Source organism: Pelobates fuscus, chromosome 7 (assembly GCF_036172605.1).
Source record: "Pelobates fuscus isolate aPelFus1 chromosome 7, aPelFus1.pri, whole genome shotgun sequence".
Lineage (NCBI taxonomy): Eukaryota > Metazoa > Chordata > Amphibia > Anura > Pelobatidae > Pelobates > Pelobates fuscus.
Genome location: NC_086323.1, coordinates 98,186,451 through 98,205,603, shown reverse-complemented (window position 1 = coordinate 98,205,603; position 19,153 = coordinate 98,186,451). Strand labels below are relative to the sequence as shown.

The following is a 19,153-nucleotide window of genomic DNA, read 5'->3' as shown; positions in this document are numbered from 1 at the left end:
CAGTGAGGGCATGGTTATTAGGGAAGTTTGTTACTGACACTTGCCTGTCATGTATAAAAGAAATATAGTCTATAATGTTACCAATTTTCCTAGCTCCCTTCCCAGTTCAGTAGCTAGAGAAATAAACATAATGTCCCAGCAAACATAAAACAACAACATAAACAGTATTTATGCATTAAAGGGACACTATAGGCCCCCAGACTAGTTCATCTCATTAAAGTGGTCTTGGTGTAGTGTCCTTGTCCCCTTAACCCTGCAATGTAAAACATTGTAGTTTCATCTACCCAGACAAAGCTCACTCTAAAATCATCATCCCCTTGGGGAGATACCTGGGAGTCTTAGACAAGCGTCTCATACTGTATACTGTAGCAATGAGGTTTAATTGAAAGCTTAAAGGTACTGCAAGTTTTTATATGTATTTGCTTAAAATGCATTATAAATGCTATACGAATATGCTGTAATGTTATGTGATGTACTCTAACCTCCAACACCATGACGCATTTGGGTCACACAACATACCCCCCAAGGACAAAACACTCCCCCTGCCAGGTGAGACATCAAACCCCACCATTAGCATTTCAGGCACGATGACACACACAGGCTAACCCGGGAGAAGAGCTGATCAGACCATAAACAGGCTACAACAAGTTACAGACCATACTACACCCCCCTCATGGTGTGCCTCAAACCACACGTACACTTGCTACAAAGCACACAAACACCTGTCCCAACCGCATGACACAGCCCATACCGATCACTGACATTTCACACATATGGATATACACTCAACCACAGACATCCAACAAACTCGCACGTACAGCGCGAATAAGAGACAACATTTAACTGCACTGGAAGAGATCCCCAGCGAGCTCAACCACAGCGGCAGATACTTAGGCTCCTAATTCAGGTCAACAGACCCAACCAGGGTGACAACTCGCCTTCTTGGGTGGATAATCTGCCCACCCAGGAGAGTCGCCCAAGGATACCCTCAGTAGTCTACACCCCTGCTGCATAGAGACAGTAACTGTAGACAGCACTCCTTCTTGTATATAGTTCTATAGTTTATTTATCCTACCCCCCCAACACACCAGTTTGCCCCATCACCTATCCACAACTTCCACCCCCTGAATAGGACAGACCAGTGCAAACCCCCTCCATAACTGAGGTTCCACATGGCTACCCTTCGAATCACCACACTTAACGTTAGGGGCCTGAACTCTCCCGAGAAGTGAAGTGACACTCACTGAAATGCACAAACTTAAAGCTGATATCGCTTTCCTACAGGAGACTTACTTTAAAAAGAATAAAGCCCCCACTCTCCGGAACCGTAGATACCCTACTGGATACTTTAGTAATTTCACGGACGCCAAAGCACGAGGTGTCGCAATTCTAATCTCAGCCCAAGTACCCTTCGTATACTCTTCGCACAAGACAGATGACTCTGGGAGACTGCTCCTGGTCAAAGGACAAATAGGGCAAACAAAGCTTACACTAGCGAACACATATCTACCCAACAAACACCAATGCCGAACACTACGTAAGCACCTCAAACTCATTGAACAATTCTCAGAAGGCATACTCCTCTTAGGCGGAGACTTCAATCTCTCCCTTGACTCGACATTGGACACGACTTCACATATAAACCATTACCAAACTTCGGCCCGAAGACAATTCGCAACTTTAATGGACAAGATGCAGCTTTATGATTGCTGGCGCACCTCCCACCCCTCAGACAGAGATTATTCATTATTCTCTCCTGCCACACACACTTACTCCAGATTAGACATGTTCTTCCTACCACACAGACACCTCCACCTGGTACAGTCCAGCAACTATGGTCCAATCACGTGGTCGGACCCCTGTCTCTTACCATACAAATCCCGGCTCTCCCACAAAGATCATTCCAATGGAAACTCAATGACTTGCTACTCAACAATTCCGACACGGTAGACGAGCTACGGGAATCCATCAAACTCTATTTAGCCGAAAATACAACCCCCCTCGCATCCCCATCCATAGTAAGGGAGGCACACAAGTGTGTACTCAGAGGTGAATTAATAGCCAAGGCGTCATGACTTAAAAAAAGAGAAGCCAGAATCCACTCCCTTACGACCGAAATCAGGGACCTCGAGAACCTACACAAACGAGACACCAGGCTGAATACATACACGACCCTCACGGCTAAACGCTCGGCTTTGCGAGACATACTCAACGCCAAAGTTAAACATATCCTCCTACGCACCAAACACACCTATTACGCCCAAGGGGGAAAAAGTGGAAAGCTACTAGCAAATGCCTTAAAAAACCAACGCCAAACGACGTTCATATCCAAAATCAAAACGCCACGCGGAAATATTTCCTATAAATTACCAGACATTTTATCGTCCTTCCAATCTTTCTATACGGAGTTATACAACCTCAGGGATACTCCCCCATCTGAACATGAAGTAGAAACGTTTCTCGCTTCTAGAATTCACCAGACCATCCCCGCAAACGCACTCCAGACACTGGAAGCCCCAATCACCCCGGAAGAAGCCCAATCAGCGATCCGCAAACTCCCACTAGGGAAAATCCCGGGCCCTGTTGGCTGCACAGCTAAATATTATAAGACATTCACGAATGAACTGACAGAACCATTCCAACAAGCCTTTAATTCGGTAGCACTCACTGCCTCCCTACCCGCCTCTGCGCTGGAAGCACACATTACCCTCATCCCTAAACCAGGAAAAGACCTGACTAATTGCGGAAGTTACCGCCCGATCTCCCTAATTAATAGAGATCTTAAAATTTTCACCAAAATACTGGCCAACCGATTGAGACCGCTGCTTAATTTACTTATACACACTGACCAGGCCGGATTTGTCCCAAACAGAGAAGCCAAACATAATACCACCAAACTCCTGAACTTGATCTATCGCGCACAACGTCTTCAGACAGACAGCCTCCTAATGTCCATCGATGCGGAAAAGGCGTTTGATAGGGTAGACTGGGTACTACTGCTGACGATCCTGAAAACAATGGGAATAGGACCCAAATGGATCCGGTGGATACAAGCCATCTATTCAACCCCTACGGCGAAATTACGGATCAACGGACAACTGTCTGACCCTGTTCACATACGAAATGGTACGAGACAGGGGTGCCCCCTCTCTCCCCTCCTATTCATTCTCACCCTAGAACCCTTTTTAAATGGCATCATAGATAACCCAGACATACAGGGCATTATAATACGACGAACAGAATATAAAATTGCGGCATTCGCCGATGACCTGCTTTTCACAATAGGATCCCCGAACACATCACTAGCGCCCCTCCTAGCCGAGATCACACTTTATAATACAATATCCAACTTCAAGGTCAATCTCTCTAAGAGTGAAAGTCTACCAATCAGACTCGAACCCTCTACACGAGAGCGCTTGCAACAACTGTTCCAGTTCATCTGGGCTGAAAAGGCCATTACATACTTGGGAGTCCACCTACCAGCAGAACTAAAATCTACATTCAGTCTAAACTTTGAACCCCTTATCCAATCCCTCAATAAGGACCTTCTCAACTGGCACAAACCACAATTTAATTGGCTATGTAGAATAAACATCCTTAAGATGACAGTGCTCCCCAAGGTACTTTATCTGCTCCAAACCTTGCCCATCACTATACCCAAATCATACTTCACCAAACTAAGGCAACTTTTCACTACCTTCATCTGGGCCCATAAACGACCTAGAATCCCCTACGAAGTCCTAAGCAAACACAAAGCCAGTGGAGGCCTAGGCTTACCCCACATGGAAAGATACTACCAAGCCAACATTGTATCCAGGATATACGTATGGACCAATAGTCCACCATTGAGACAATGGGGAAAACTCGAGAGCGCCGTATTTACGGTACCCCTATACACAATCCCATGGCAAAGAACAAACATAGCCACATTACTTACTCAACATGCCTCCCACCCCACTATTCACCCTACACTCAGGATCTGGTCACAAATAAGAGAACTCCAGAACATCTCCCCACACCCATCCCCTCTATACCCAATTACGCACAACCCACTCTTCCCTCCGGGCCTACAAATGGCCATCTACCAAAATATACAGAACTCAGCCGATACGCTTTACTTCACACTAGGGAGAGTGTTAGACAACAATACTATCCGCCCTCTCACCGACCTGACAAAGCAAGACAAACCGACCACACTGACGACTTTCCATTATGCACAATTGACCCACTTCCTTGAGTCCAACCCAACACTAAAAACGGGTTCCCGCACACTCACAGACTATGAAATACACTGTACAACACATAACGTCAAAACCAAACACCTATTGACGGTTTACAAACTTATTCAGGGCAACCATAACGACCCAGCACCCAGATTCACGGAGTCATGGGAGAAGGACCTTAACATATCTCTCACCGCCCTTGAGTGGAAAACTATCTTTACACAAATCCACAAAACCTCCATTTGCAACAGGTTACAAGAAAGTGGATACAAGAGAATATCTCGTTGGCACTATTCGCCGGCGAAATTGCACAACCTCTTCCCACAGACACCAGGAACGTGTTGGAAATGCCACCAGCAGGGGGTGACTTTAGCACACATATGGGGGCAAGGCCCTAACATACAAATATACTGGAACCACATATTGTCAATGATCAGAATAGTGACAGGGCTGACACTCCCCACAACACCCCAAGCCCTACTGTTTCTACTTCCACACACACCTTTACCGAAGCCATTACGCATGCTAGTAGTGCAACTGCTTATAGCTGCCAACGCCCTCATCCCCGCAAAATGGAAAAACCCTGAGACCCCTACAATCAGAGAATGGATCACAAAGGTTGATGGGATTAAAGACATGGAAGAAATTCACGCTTCCATAACACACACGTACCCTCTCTTTCGAGAGGTGTGGAGTCCCTGGGTGAAATTCCTGACCAAACCAGATCACACGACTCACACTCACACTTCATGACACACCCATAACTATCAACCGCCTCAAATACAAAGACACTGTCTAGATTCAGCACCGGTCTACCCAAGACCCCCCCCTCCCCCTCCCTCAGTTATAACCACCTCTTACCCTCCTAGCCTCCACCCTGGGCATCAACCACATTTAATGACCATACTAGGATGAGATGCTCGAGAGACACACGCCTACGGACTACGCAGGTCACCAGCTAACACTTCAATGTATCACAACCCATACTGAAAACATATAGGGTCGCCCAGCAGCCTATATATAACGAGTTCATATAACTGGAGACCATGTCCACACTCCTATCTGGAAATTCACCACACACATCGACAAATATAGGTGACAAAACTGTACAACACCTCAATCACGAGCCGACTAGACACACCTCACACTATGCCGTAACCACACGGTCTGAGAAGGAGATTACCCATCATTACAATTAGTCGCTATTAACCCTCAGTATAGGCATAGTATACTGGCGTTATGATGACTGGAAATACACGCTGAAAAGTGATAGATGCACAATATATGACAAGACTCAAAAGGGTGGGACGATCCCCCCCCCCACGCTCTTTCTATGTAGTCACATTGTTCATCCACTTACGACTTCACAGAGTGGACTTATGCCTAATTCATGTAACCCTTCCTGTTTCATTTATACACCTTGTAATTCCCGTGTCTAGCTATTATCTATTTCTGTAATATGCGTTTATGACAATAAAGAATTAAAAAAAAAACAACAACAAAAAACATTGTAGTTTCAGAGAAACTGCAGTGTTTACATTGCAGGTCTAAGATTGCCTCCAGTGTCTGTCTCCCAGACAGCCACTAGAGGAGCTTCCTCGATTCCAACACTTTGCATGAAGACAGCCAGCGTCTTGAAAATCCCTATAGGAAAGCACTGAGTCGGTGTCTGGTCCTTGCCTTTGGTACCCCCATCGCTGTAATGCCAGAGGAGGTGGAGATCAATCAGGCAAGTAAAAATAAAGGGGGGTAGGTGGGGGCAGAGTAATACTATAGTGTTAGGAATACAGATTTGTATTGTGATTGAACATAATGGTCAACCAGCCCCTTTCTTGTGCTGACCTACTTATTTTAGATATTTGAACATATATCTTTATTAATGCAATAATGTATTAACCTCTGCTAAATCTGTTTTACTGTGCTAATTCATTGAGCATATGATGTGCTCATTTCCTGACTATTGTGTCCCTTTAATCATTTTATCATTGTATTATACAGTGATACATCGTACAGCGCTATGGAATTTGCTGGCACTTTATAAATAGTAAAATAATAATAATAATGTGTTGGTATTTCCTGTTTAAAATAAACATATAAAACCTGAAAAAGGAAGTGGTACCCTAGTCTTTTCCTTTTAGCTTCAGCTTGAAATAGGTCTCGGAGGAAATATCTAAGGCAGGGTTGTCGAAAACCACCTACCCAGATGTTAACAGACATTTGTAATTCCCCAAATCCTTTGAATACAATAGAGGGGTAGATAATTATAGGAGTTGTAATTCAACATTTTCTACACATAGTATCTGAATAATTTATTTTTAGACAGCTTAAATATTGCTAGGTTGTAAAATGTGAACGTGCATTGACTGAACTTGTTTTGCATGTTGTAATCAGTGTTCTAGTTTTAATACATTTTTTTATTTTTTTAAAATCATACACAGACAGATCGTCCTGATGATGAACCGGACCGTTTAAGTAATCAAATGCTGCAGTATGATCCTGTTCGAGATAAATGGACCCAGTTGGCACCTATGAAATATTCAAAATATAGGTTTAGCGTGGCTGTTGTCAATGGTGAAATATACGTTCTAGGTAAGTGCCAGAGGCATAGTTCTCCTCAGACCAAGGTTCCCCAAAAAGCCAGATGACCTGTAAAGAATCAGAGTCCTATCACTAAACATGTATTATGAATGTTTTTACTGGGCAACCGGGACTAAAACACATTCAGGAAATGAATTGCTACCTTAAGAATATAAGACTAAAACACAATATCTGCATTGAAATAAACATTATAATATAAACAAGTTTATCCTCCGGGATCCCCAAGGCTTGGCAATATTAAAACATACAGGAAAAAGAGCCAGAGGCAACCAAACAAAACATTTGAGTATTACCGAAGAGAACTGTTTTGTCAGTGGATAATGTCTATATTAGACATTGTGTACATATGAGGTAGGCATTTTTTGGTCACATATTGATTCTCTTTTTTTATTTTCCAATTTAGTGAATAAACCCTAGTGCTAGGAATGACATAAGGAAATCCCAGCAAACGGTGTTATTGGGAACGGACATAGCTCTTTAGACATTCGAATAGGTTAACGTTTATAGAAATTCAACCGTGTGTGGCTCTCTTGAAACCATTTATAGTTTGAATCTGATCTAGAACAGTATGCTGCCCAGAGATTGAGTGAGTAAAATGCTCAAGAATTTAGAACCTCCTGAGAACTGGGCGTGCTAAGCAGTGAAATATTTAATGGACCACCAGGGAACACAGTGTACTCAGAATAGTTAATATACACTAGACATTTATTTTAGGGGAAATTGTTGCAATAGTTGCAGTGCCTTAATCTGGTGCACAGAAATATACTCCTCTAAGAAGTGCATAAGCATTAAAAATGTAAAACTGAAAAATCAACAGTAACACAAGATCTGAAAAAATTAACTAGCATAGGGTGCGGGGCCTGAGAGCCAGAGAAGCAGGTCGAACATAGCTAAAGCACTGCAGCCTTAGCTTGAAATGCTGCTGTTTTACCCATAAATTTGTCCTAATTAACTTAAAACTAAGAGGGTTACCTGATGCCATTGGGCTTGCCGACCTTCCACACTACGTGCGGCGCCTCCTGGCAACGTTGCTGCAGCCCAAACAAGCTAAACAGGTGAAATTAGACGGATTGTTCTGCCTGCCCAAGCCAGCAAACGCAACCCCAAACGCCTCGACTGATCTCATTGTGAAATTCCAAACCCACCAAGACAAGACCGCGGTCCTGGCAGCGTGCATGGGGAAAACCCCTCTACCATTTGAGGACTCTCAGTTAAAGCTGTTCCCTGATCTAACTAAGAGCACACTCAGCTGGCGTAAAGCACTAGAACTGAGCCTACAACATCTAAGATCCAACATTATCCAGTACCGCTGGGGCACACCGAGGCTCGTCACGTTCACCTATTAAGGGATTGCATACCGGGGCAAGAAGCCCATAGGAACTGGACTCTCACCTGGCCCAGCTGGGCCTAACAACACCGTAAGCGGGAAACCACGACCACCCTGACCCGGCTGGATCCCACTACAGTACGGGAGTTCGTACCCAGATTGTCCCAGCACGCCAACCCTGGCGGCACAACGTGAGGGAGAAACACAGGCAGGACGAGACTCCGATCACTAGGTTGCCATAGACCCCGCCGTTACACTTAGTGACTATACTTACTATGTTTTACTGGTTATTTTGCGTGATGGACACTATGTTAGCACTTAAATTCTCGTTCCCACAATCCCCTTTTTTATTTTTTTTGAGCGTCCGTTCCCAGCCAAGCTAGAGAGGGCCAAAGTACCACCCCATTCACAGGCTCCCTTTATCTTATTAGAGCCACATGCAGAAGGGCCCGCACAAAGCGCTACTATCAGTCAGAAATGATCATTTTAACGTTGGCCCCGATACCACCCCTCCCCCTCCCCAGGTTAGTTCAGTTACCTAATTCGGTGAAATCTCGGAGGGGCTACCCCCGCTCCCTGGAACACCTAAGCCTATACAGGATGAACTGATTTTTAAAGTATACCTCTTATAGGTGCCAGGGGGACATACTGGTGTTAAAATACTCTGTTGAATAACATGTCTTTAAAAAAAAAAAAAAAAAAAAACACTCAGCGTGATACCATGTCTCAGCCAGTGACAATGCTTTTGTTATTATTTGTGACCGTTAAGGGCGACAGCCCACATCTTGTATTGTTTTCTCTTTTACACCTGCTGAGTGATCAAAATAAAGAATTAAAACAAAAAAAAATGCTTTTTTAAAAGAGTATTTTTACTGCTTTAATATCCTCCTCTCAAAGAAAAAAAAACTACTCACCGTTCTTCCCTCAAATACTACTATCCACTCTACTGTAGGTCAACTGCAACAGTATCAACTCTATCCCACAAATTTGCTACCTTGATGTTTTGTTTGATTCCATCCTCCCCTTCACACCTCACATTCAGTCAATCACCAAATCCTGTCACATCTAAATTAAAAACACAGCTCGCATCCGCCCCTACCTAACATCAGATGCAGCTAACATGCTTGTGTCCATGACATAATCTTCTTCTGTCACTACAAGTGCAACCTGCATCTATTTGGTCTTACACATTCCGATCTCACCCCATTACAATCCAGGTTCATCTTCTTGTCCTCTCAAACCTCCCAGGTCACCCTCTTCTGTCAGTCCTAACACTGCCTTTAAATATAAAAATTTACAATCCTCCTTTTTACTTACAAATCACCTTATAACACTGCTCCTATCATCACTAATATATAGGCCTCAACTCGGCCCCTCCGTTCTGCAAAAGATCTGTGCTCGTGATCTAATAATTTGTCTTTAGAGCTGCACCATTCCTTTGGATCTTTTTTGTCTCTCAATCTCAAAGGACATGTTTTGAGGAGTGATATGTTCATCTTTGTTTTTCTTTTTTCTTGGGTATTTCTTTTCATTTTGGCTGCAGCTCAGAAACATGCAAAATGTTTCACTCAATTACCTCACTATACCTTTTGATAAGGATTGTCTATAGCAAGATCTCAAAACACAGTGACTTATAAAATATAATATCTCAACAGAGTGTAAAACTGCTCAAAACAGCAGAAACCTGAAAATTAAACAATTGTACCGATTCTGTCCTTCCATAAACTATAGATTAAGTAATAATTGGCAAATGCCACTTTAATGTATTACTGGTTGTGTATAGTGTGTTGATCGAAGGATATAGATACAAATTAAGGAATTGTGTCTTATACTACCCATAAATTACGACAAGCTTTTCTACTACCCATAAATTACGACAAGCTCTTCTGGGCAGGCTACAAGAGCAAAATTACCCTTAGGATAATCTTTGTAATCTCTGTAATAAGATTATAAACCTCCTGCCATAAAATTCCCCCAAAGTTTAGCCGACACTGACTGAAAATATAGAAAGTTACTTTATTTTCATTACATATATTTTTTTGGACCATTTAATTCTGTTCCAGGCAATATGTTGTCCTCTCTTTCGATACTTTTTTTTTTTCATAATTGGTGATAGTTATCCCTCCATTCTTTCCCACAGAGAATTAAGATTGCATGAAAATAGCAGGTAAGTTAATGTTCAGTCTTCAAAGTTATCTACAGCACTTCCCATTAACTCTGTGCTCATATCATGCATCACTTAAGCTGCAAGACAAAGGTGGACAACAACCGACGCTCTTCCAGACGAGGACCCTAATGGACCGGAATTTAACATGAGGCTGCACGTGTAGAAGGGATAAATACAGGAGATTTATTTTACCAGAATGACAGAGGGGATGGGAAACCCTGAGGCCTTAAAGCTGAATTTTCTCTTGGTGAAGGATTATGGGATTTAGCTACAGTAAAAGCCTACAGCCATGCAGAGTCTCTGCATTAACAAGGTTCCGTTATACTTGTGGTATTACAGTTAAGTCTCTTGGTGTCTCTAGCAGGCCGGATATAGGGATATTCCAACTTAAGATAACTGCCATGTTTCAGACTTTGTCTTTATTAACTTATCCACACAAGCACTTTACTACCAACAGTTTGTAAAACCTTAAATAATGTATGCAGGTATACATAAATCAAGCACCAGCCCAGCTTGTTTTTTTAAAGAAACACACTAACACTTCTTAATTTCTTTAGTTGCGTTCCTTATTTTTAGATTACTGAGCCCTTGTTTTTGTAAAATCCATTAAAATTACGATAATTCATTAAATGATCACTATAGGGTCAGGAACACAAATGTATTCCTGACCCTATAGTGTTAACACCACCATCTAGCCCCCCTGGGCCATGCCTCCATAAATATAGTAAAAATCTTACTGTATTCAAGCCTGAAGCTGTAAATCTGCATGCTGTTAGACTCAGAAAAACAAGCAGTCTGCTGACATGTGGTAGCCTGATCCAATCACAGTGCTTCCCCATAGTTACATAGTTACATAGCTGAAAAGAGACTTGTGTCCATCAAGTTCAGCCTTCCTCACATATGCTTTTGCTGTTGATCCAAAAGAAGGGAAAAAACCCCGTCTGAAGCGCTTCCAATTTTGCAACAAACTAGGAAAAAATTCCTTCTTGACCCCAAAATAGCAGTCAGATGTCTCCTTGGATCAAGCAGCTATTAGCCCACTAATTAGAAATTGTATCCCTGTATGTTATGTTTTTGCAAGTATTTATCCAATTGCAACTTAAACATCTGTATAGACTCTGACAAAACCACCTCTTCCGGCAATGAATTCCATATCCTTATTGCTCTTACTGTAAAAAAACCTTTTCTTTGCCTTAGATGAAATCTCCTTTCTTCAAGCCTAAATGTGTGACCTCGTGTCCTATGTATAGCCCTGTTTATGAATAGATTTCCAGATAATGGTTTGTACTGGCCCCGAATATATTTGTATAATGTTATCATATCCCCTCTAAGGCGCCGTTTTTCCAAACTGAAGAGATTTAAATTTTTTAACCTTTCTTCATAACTAAAATGCTCCATTCCTTTTATCAATTTTGTAGCTCGTCTCTGCACTTTTTCTAGTGCCATGATATCCTTCTTTAGAACAGGTGCCCAAAATTGCACAGCATATTCAAGGTGTGGTCTTACCAGCGATTTATAAAGAGGCAAAATTATATTTTCATCTCGAGAATTTATGCCCCTATTTATACATGACAAAACCTTACTGGCCTTAGCAACGGCAGATTGACATTGCATATTGCTACCTAATTTGTTGTCTATAACAATTCCCAAATCCTTCTCGTGTGTGGTTATCCCTAGTTCACTACCATTTAGGGTGTAAATTGCTTGTGCATTCTTAACCCCGAAGTGCATAACTTTGCATTTTTCTACGTTAAATTTCATCTGCCATTTTAGTGCCCTGTCCCCCAATCTATCCAAATCCCTCTGAATCAAGGCAATATCCTGCTCACATTTTATTACTTTACAAAGTTTTGTGTCATCTGCAAACACTGATACATGGCTTTCAATGCCCATTTCAAGATCATTTATAAATATGTTAAATAGAAGCGGTCCCAAAACAGAACCCTGAGGGACACCACTTACCACTTTTGTCCAGCTTGAAAATTTACCATTTATGACAACTCACTGTACTCTATCCTTAAGCCACTGTTCTACCCAAGAACAAGAATATTCATCTAGACCAATTTATTTTAGTTTGAAGACTAACCTATTGAGAGGAACCGTATCAAATGCCTTGGCAAAATCCAAGTAGATCACATCCACTGCAACACACTGATCTATATTTCTACTTACTTCTTCGTAGAATGCAATTAGGTTAGTTTGACATGACCTATGTTTCATAAAACCATGCTGATTATTGCTAATAACACAGTTCTTCCCAATGAATTCCTGAATATTATCCCTTAATAGCCGTTCAAATAATTTCCCTGTCACAGAAGTTAAGCTCACAGGTCTATAATTTCCAGGCAAGGATTTTGAACCCTTTTTAAATATACGAACAACATCTGCCTTCTTCCAATCCTCCGGTACAATACCTGAAACAAAAGATTGACTGAGACTGACAAAGAGGCAGATCAGGGGCAGAGCCAGCATGATTCAAACACAGCCCTGCCCAATCAGCATCTCCTTATAGAGATGAATTGAATCAATGAATCTCTATGAGAAAAGTTCAGTGTCTGCATGAAGAGGGAGGAGACACTGAATCACAGGATGCTGTGCACAGTGCTGCCCTGTGCTCTACTGACAGCAGATCTGAGTGGATGGAGGCATATTATGCCTCTATCAACTCCGAAGTCCCTCTGGTTTACTCTGAGTGACTGCAACTGTAGGTGTTCCTAGCTTTCAATGTAATCACTGTATTTTCCCAGAAAATACAGTGTTTACATGGGAAAGGCTGCAGGGAGCTATAGTTCTCACCTGAACAACCTCATTAAGCTGAAGTTGTTCAGGTGACTATAGTGTCCCTTTAAATTTACCTTACTGCAGTGCACAGATTCCTCACTTTCGACCAACCCTGATCCAGTAAAGTCATCAAGCTTGATTATCTGTGGCCAATAAAATACATATATTCCACCCCAATCTCTTCATTAAGGTGAAATGATGTTGGTGTTTAGACTGTACGTGTAAACGATGATTATTGTCATATTCTAGGCTAGTCATTCTTGTCATTCTTGACTGGGACTGAACATTTTTTTTTTATATAAATTCTTTATTTTTGATGTGCTTTGTTGCAACAGGAATAATGTGTCAGCAGCATATATAATTGGTCAAGAGATTAGACATTTCCACAAGGTATATAGTGGAAATAGCACAGTATTTTTTTTATCACAAAAATGGGACTGAACATTTCTAATGGAGTTCTATTCATTGTAACTTGTTCTGCCATTGTATATCATGCCCCTGCTAACTGTTGGACACAGTATCTGTATTTGGATACAGTATCTGAACCCTTTTCCAATTGTAATGGAGACCCTTCTGACCTCAATAGTTGTCCAATGAAGGCGATCTGCAAAATCCATTTAGTATTCCATACATTACAATAGGAGAAACTGAAGAATGGATTTCCAAGTGAAAGCCATGTCCAAATTTGGGGTACAGTCATAGGGTTAAGAACCATTGTGTCGAAGTGTGATGTATAATCTGCGCTTCATATTTTGAGCATAATGTAGGTCCTTAGGCTTATCTGAATTAGGAAGTAAACAAACGTAACAGGGGCATTAGAATGTCTGCTGGTGGAGGATCCAATCATCTGTCTGTGCCATTATTAATTAATCATTAGGCTACACATATTTTGTTGACATATCTCCATAACATTATGTGATCCCTGATATATAGTTTTCTGTTTTTGATTGTACTGCATTTTGTAAAAGGAGATACCAAATAACCATGTTTATCCTATATGTCTCTATGGAGCTCTATGTCTAATTCCAGCCATTGTGAAACAGCAACAGTAGGAAAAAACAAAACCAAATTAGAAATGGAAAAATGCATTGCCCAGCATATTTTTTTAACTTTTTTGGTTTTCCTCCTCTTTGTAAGTTATATGTTTATTTATTTTTTTCAATAAATTCTTGTTGATTTTTAAAAATGTTGTCCATGCTGCAATAACCAGAACGTTCGATGTACATGTAAGTCCATGTGTGTATCACCTGGTAAAATCTTGGTGAGGCTCAGTAGACAAAAAATGTTCAAGTTTGGAGAGGACACTACAATTCTAGTTTTAACTTACCATAGAAGGCGTTAGTTGATAGTACCAGTATCTCTTTATTTTCTGTTTCTCCCATCGAAAGTAGTTTTTAAAAAAATTAAGGGGGGGAGAAAACAATATATATGTTTCTCAGCAGGAGACTGATTTTAATTAGTTGGAGAGGAGGAATTATCAAGAGGGAAAAACAAGGATTCTTTGATCCATATAGCTTTGTCTAATCGGATTTCTCTATCAATACTTGCCATTCATTTTCTACTTAGCATAAAGATGGATTAGGGAATTAAAAAAAAAAAAAAGGGGGGGGGGGGTCTTATGTAGACAGCACAATTACATCTCATCTACATTTAACCATTATGTCCTAAATTCTTTCTTTCTGACATTTTATTTTAGCAAAATCCGTTGCATTATTCTCCTTTCTTTTGCATTTCTGTCCCTTGGAAATATTTAGGGGCCTCCGCTCTGAATGACTGCTCTAAGGCGCTCTTTATTTTGAGCTTTTCATTAAAATGCTTGTCCTGAAACACAGACTTTGTTTTTGGGGCCTGTCCAAGACTCTGTGAATTGGCTCTCTCATTAACCAGACAATGCCATTATTTTTAGTGCTACCCTGAGATAGAATTACTGGCATGGGAAATGATGCGGTGCTAGGGAAGGAGGCAGCGGGTATTTCAGAGACAAGTTGAGCTAATGAACGTGTAGGTTTAGCAATAACCAGTTGTTGAGCTTTACATCCATCCATGGTCAGTAACCTCATGATGTCTTTCACATTCTACAAATAATAAAGTCTAAATATGTTCCAGTGCTGGTATTTACAGACAGAAATGTCCAAACTGCCTTTGTACAAAGGCCCAATATAATGTTATTACCATAGCTGGTAGCTTCAAGATTGGTAAAGGAATACTAACAGATTGTCTCCTTTTTGCATGGTGCATTTCCTCGCTCACCATGAGTGCTTGCTCATGGCGTAGAGAAACATTGCCAGTAAATCCATGTTCTAGGAAGGTTACCTTTGCCACACAGATCCTGCATTACACAAATTAACCAGATTTTCAATCCTTCCAGTAGCCAATCACTGTCTTCTTATAATTTGCCCCCTTCCCCCTTAGTATGGTTTGAAATACCATACAGATAATAACAGGACAGTGATTAGCTACATGGATAGAGTAAATTTAGGATCTCAGTTCGCACTGATCTCTTACTGATCTTACTTTTCAATCAGGAAAACATTTGTAAAAACGGGAGAGGTGGTAAGCGGTTGGGGCCTGTTGCAGTAATTTGCAAAACTTTTTTTTTTCAGCACACCTGTCATGGCACTGCCGTGTACTCACCCACTCCTGGGCGCGTGGTGTACTCGTGGTGGAGCCACGGAGCTCGCCGCTCTCCAAGCCTCCTCTCCCGGGTCTGCGGCGGTTCCCTCTCTCTCTCCTGCTGTCGAGGTCCATCGTCAGAAGATGGCGGCCGCCACGCGGACTCTACGTTCTGGACAAGGAAGGGGAGGAGAGCTGCGGATCTGGTCAGGGACTGTGATGTAAGCCAAGATGGCGCTGAGTCCCTGACCACCTATATATATAGACCATGCTTACTCCGCCTGCTGCATGGAGGTGGCTGATCACAGGACACTGTCTCCCTATGTAAACCCTGCACGCCTCCCAGTCAGTGCTTGATATATTTCTTACTCCTTTATCCTAGCCTATTGACCTGATTCCCTGTTTGCCTTCCTGGTTCCTGATCCTTGGACTCCTGGTCGACTACTCTTGCCTGCTGCCTGACTCCGGATTGTCTGACTACGTCTTCTGATTCGCCCCTTCTTGGATACTTCGCTTAGCTTCTTCCCAATAAAGGCCTCCGTGCCACCTTAGACCTTTCAGGACCCTGTACTGTTGTGCTGCAACTGGGTTCTGTCACCATTGCAATAACCCAGGTGGGTGTGACAAAACCAAAGAGATTTGAACAAGGACAAAATAGTTCCTTTAAACTGAATACAAGAGTTGAGCGAACCCGGACTGTAAAGTTCGGGTTCGTACCGGACATTACGTTTTTTGGACCCCGGACCCGAACACGCACATATCACTGTATGTTCGGGTTGGAGTTCGGTGTTTGGCGATTTAATGATGCGTTTTGAACAATAAGGGGGCACCTGTCCTACTCTTACCTCCATTTTACTTTCTAGGACTTTTTTAGAGGCATTTTTGTGCCCAAAAGTTCAGGTCCCTATTGACTTCAATGGGGCTCGGGGTCAAGTTCGGGGTCAGGTTCGGGGACCCAAACATCCAGGTGTCCGCTCAACTCTACTGAATACCCAAACATAACACCAAGAGCTGCAGGAGTATCAACTAGAATTCTAAAATTAGATGCCAAATAAAACATTCAACTTCCAGTAGGAATTTAAGCAGGACTCAGTACAAAATTACATAGCTGTGTTCTGTACCTTTGTGATCGAGTTTCATTAGAGCACAAAGGTGGATATGCTTTCTAACACTCTCTGGCAGTGTGAATATATGTTTAGATAAAGTTGTCTGTAATGCAAAAGTTTATAAAACATAGAATGTATTCCAAAAATACATACTGTTAATAGGTAAGACCAAAATCCTGTTACATTACTGATTTCAATTTACAGTATAGAAAGGTTTGCAAAATTATTAGGAAATACTTGCCAGTTCTATTTAGCAATGATAGAATGTACATATTGCCCTTTCTGGGATACATACATGATTATTTGTCTCAGCAAAAAAGCTCACTTGGCTTCGCTATGCTCTGTGGTAAAACTCGGCAATGCGTTTAGTTGTTCAGTGACCAACGAAAATGATCAAATTAGGCAATATATCAATTGTAGCAACTCCTTTGGGATTTATTTATTAATTTGCCAGATTTGTTTAATTCAATATGTTGCCAAACTACAAGACTTAGAGTCAGTGAGCATGAAATGGTGTTAATTCTCCAATAGCATGCACTTTTCTCCATGCATTAATTTAGATGTCTCTAGACATTCAGTACAGGACTATACTACCATCCTCCTGGTTGTTGACAGATTTTCCAAAATGGTGCAATTTTACCATTCCCCACGGTGCCATTTGATGTCGAGCTTGCCAAGGTGTTTGTGAAATAGATGGTTTGGCTCCACGAGCTGCCCTGTGAAACTGTTTGTGACAGGAGGAGCCAGTTTATCTCTTGGATTTGGAGGAGCTTTTGTGATGAGATGGGCATCAGGCTCTTATTTTCCTCTACCTATCATCTCCAGACCAATGATGCTGTTGAGAGGTCTAACCAGTCTCCATATCAGTACCTCTGTTGTTTTGTCTCTGAAAACTGGTCAGACTTGATGTCCTGGGCAGACTTTGCCAGAAAAAAGTCCCTTCTTGGTGAATCACACGTTTCACCCTACAGTTCTTCCTATGGGAGGATCTGTGTCTGGAATCCCCACATTGGATGGCAACCTGGCTGAACTCCGGTTCCTTTGGGTGCGAGTTAAGGATCTCTTGGGCTGTTCGTACTGCTCCAAAAGAGACACACTAACCTTAAGCGCAGGTCAGCTCCTTTGTTCCAGGTTGGAGACAATCTAGTTGTCCACTCTGAGCATTAAGTTCTGTTTTGTCACTCCCAAACTGGCTCCCAAATTTACTTTCCCCAACCATCCATCACGATGGTCAACCCAGTGACCTATACCCTAGCTCTGCCTTATAACCCCAACATTCCAAATATTTTTCATGTTCCGCCTCTCAAACCCTTGGTGTGCAATAAATTAACTTCCTCTATGCAAATTTCCACTCCACTTCTTGTCTATAATCATGAAGCATACGAAGTTCAGGGGTCTGTCGACTGAGGCAGGTTACAATACCTTATTGATTGGAAGGGTTATGGTCCTAAGGAGAGATCTTGGACCCAGTGGGTGTTCCTTAGGGGAGGGGGGATTAATATCAGTAAACATACCCCTGGTTCTCACTTCCTGATGATCATAGACAAGCACACTGCTTGTTGTGCCACTCTGGAACCTGTGTAATCAGATGCTTATCTGTTTTATTCTGATCCACCTGATACTTTCTGATTACTTGGTTTTGAAGGACATATTTTTGCAAGCAATAGCCAATCAGGTACAGGACCTCCCTATTCAAGGAGGGCTATCTGGGTCCAAAATACCCTTTTGTGGTTCCTGTATCATTAGTGTTATTTTGAGCCTCATTTTGTGTATCAGTACTTGGCCTGTCTGACTTTCTGTTCCGCATACCAGTCCCTGGTTTGTTCTAGACATTGTTTTTCTCATGCTCCTGATACTTGCTTTGCTCGTGTTTGGTATTGTGTGTTTTATTGTTTGTTCCTTTCCTGGCCTGTAGTCTTTTTCTTAGTTTAACTTCCTAGTTCCTGCTTTATGTTAAACTGACCTTGTTGGGTCAAAACACCTCTTCTTGCTGAGGATCCTCTAGCCCAGTGTTTCCCAACCCAGTCCTCAAGGCACACCTACCAGTCCAGGATTTAAGGATTACCCAAACTTTTGTCTAAGGTGTTTTTTCTTTTTTTTCTAAAAACACCTTAGACAAAACTGGGTAATCCTTAAATCCTGGACTGGTAGGTGTGCCTTGAGGACTGGGTTGGGAAACACTGCTCTAGCCGACCCAGATAACTACTTGGTCAAATTTTGTATTTGTCTGTTACTAACTGATTACATTTATCTCTACAGACAAGTCTTTTTCTCATGCTGATTTGCTTTTATTTATTTGTATCCATTTTTCATTATTATATTATACTTTGGTTTTTTT

General features: G+C 41.7%; 1 protein-coding gene across 1 annotated transcript in view; it reads left to right on the top strand.

Moving 5' to 3' along the window:
* The window catches only part of KBTBD12 (kelch repeat and BTB domain containing 12), a 126,741-nt gene that overhangs the window by 25,153 nt on the left and 82,435 nt on the right, over positions 1–19,153 (top strand). Inside the window, exon 4 of the mRNA XM_063427384.1 lies at positions 6,662–6,812. Coding sequence (XP_063283454.1) covers positions 6,662–6,812 — 151 coding nt within the window. The remainder of the gene's footprint in view (positions 1–6,661; positions 6,813–19,153) is intronic.